Here is a 2213-nt window from a genome sequence, read left to right as displayed (position 1 = left end):
ATGGTTATTTTTGGTTGCGTTTAGTTTTGTTATTGCTGTCGGGTAAAAACTGTCTCTAAGGCGGTTGGTTCTTGGGAATGTCCGGGATGAGAAGTCTCTTACTTTGTACTAACTGTATGAAAAACAAAAATCACACTTAGGTGTACCTTCATTGTTGCACCTCTGAGGTAAATTGGTTACCCTGGATTTTGCTTTTAGGGGTGTCAGAGTAAAAGAGGGGGCTTATTTGTTCTTTTTTTTTTCTTCACTCCTCAGTGATTCACTACAGTTCTCAGTTTACAGACAGACGGCGCTCCGGATGTTGTTAGGTGAGGAGGCAAAAATAACTCTGGCAGGAGTTTAAGTGTGGCCAAGCCCCCCCATTGCAGCTGGCTCCGTCAGTCCAAGGCCAAAACAAGATGGCGGAACTCAGGAGCTGGTGTTTCATTTTAGCAGGCAAGTTTAACCCTGAAACATCAAACTTCATGTAATTACAGAAACAAGGCGATGTTTGTTGAAAGCAAACGTCACCTTTGATATCAGCTCTGGATAAATAACCAACCAGTTTCTCTGTTTCAGTCAGTTTTTTTCTGATTTTGTTGAACTCTTTTCTTTTAATTTACTAACTTTGCTTTGTTATTTTACATCTATTTAGTGTTTGCTGCCAGCTTGTATGGGATCAGTGCAGAAATCAAATTTACCACTCCTGTGGGGAGGCTGTTTACATACGAGGTGATGAGAGAGAAATTCCAGAATGACTTTGAGACCTCATCAAAACTCTACAGTAAGTCTGATTGTTGTGTTATTTTATTTTTTTAGATAACAGAGACAGAACACACAAAAAAAAATGTCTCACATCGTTTTATTTGTTCATGTTATACAGCTGGGGTTCTACACGATGACCCCATGGTTTTTAAGTGCAAGAAGCAGGGGTTTCCTGACCTCCCCGAGTGGCTGCGCTTCATCCAAAGGCATCCCTTTGATAATGGCTTCCTGTACGGCACGCCAATGTCTCCAGGAAAATATTTCATTGAGGTCTGGAGTTTTTTGTTTTTTTATTCCATTCAGATATCAACAATTAGGACAACACTAATCATCAACCTCTGCTGTCAAAACTAAACACATAAAGGCCATTTTGAGCCTTCAGAGGAAAAAAAATCAGCTTTTAAAAGCTATTTGGAGAAAAAGTAAGTTTAGAAATGTCAATCAACTCTTCAGTTTTTATCAAAAAGAATCGATTGATAGATTTAAAAGTATATTTTAAGGTTAGGTGAATGTGCCAATATTTATTTGAAGATAATCAAAATAAATCATCAAAAAATATCATAACAAACAAAGCAAGGGAGCAGAGCTAGTGAGAAAATATTAAAATTATTCATGTATGGTTTGCATAGGGGAGTGAATCCTACCTTCATAATTTGGGGTTTTGATGCTTTTATCCAAAGTGAAATGATTACACAGCAAACCATTTCAGTTAATGTAGAAACAGTTTCCTACAAAACTGAAGGACCAAAATTTTACATACAGGCGCAGATAAATTCACACAAACAAGCCTTGATATATCTAGAAAAATAGGTTTCTAAAAAAGTTTTTTTATGTTTAAATAAAATCAAAGATTAATAGATTTGTAAACAATAGCAAACATGTATTGAAACTCATGCACTTCTAGAAAAAATGTCTTCTTCTCTTCAGATCATTGCAGTTAAATTCAGCCTGAAGTTCATGTCTTCTGTAAATCACTCTAACATATCAGAAAGAAAGTTAAACCACAATGAAAGGAGGTCTGTAATTGTTTGTACCTTTATCTGGAGGTGAGGCTTTCTCATTAAAAATACTTTCAGCTGCTAGGCATTAAGATGGCAGCAACATGGCGGCCTAGTGGTTAGGGCATATAACACCTGAGCAAGACCCTAAGCTCCCAAAATGCTCCCTGGGCGCCGCACGATGGCAGCCCACTGCTTCCCAAGAGGAAGTGGTTAAATACATGAGTTAATTTCGTTGTTCTGTACTCGTGACTATAAAAAAAAATGAAAAATTAAAGAAAATGCTGATTAAATGCCAGTCATGGGCTCTTCAAGGCAGGAGTCTACAGGGGCCCCTCTAGAACTGGTCCTGGGCCCTCTTCAGAGATGGGAAGTAACGAAGTACAAATACTTTGTTATACTGTAATATAATACTGTACTCAAGTAGATTTTTCTGGTATTTTTACTTTACTTTACTACTTATTTTTATGG

The 2213-nt window shown here is 37.3% G+C and overlaps 1 protein-coding gene across 1 annotated transcript in view; it reads left to right on the top strand.

Moving 5' to 3' along the window:
- Nucleotides 1–292: 292 nt before the first annotated feature.
- Nucleotides 293–2213, top strand: part of LOC107102377 (alpha-sarcoglycan-like) — a 13821-nt gene continuing 11900 nt past the window's right edge. The window contains exons 1-3 of the mRNA XM_015401665.1: nt 293–435; nt 635–763; nt 863–1014. Coding sequence (XP_015257151.1) covers nt 399–435; nt 635–763; nt 863–1014 — 318 coding nt within the window. The 5' untranslated portion in view covers nt 293–398. The remainder of the gene's footprint in view (nt 436–634; nt 764–862; nt 1015–2213) is intronic.

This window comes from Cyprinodon variegatus, unplaced genomic scaffold, assembly GCF_000732505.1.
Source record: "Cyprinodon variegatus isolate N-32 unplaced genomic scaffold, C_variegatus-1.0 Scaffold1245, whole genome shotgun sequence".
NCBI classification, from domain to species: domain Eukaryota; kingdom Metazoa; phylum Chordata; class Actinopteri; order Cyprinodontiformes; family Cyprinodontidae; genus Cyprinodon; species Cyprinodon variegatus.
This window is presented reverse-complemented; position numbering and strand designations above follow the sequence as displayed.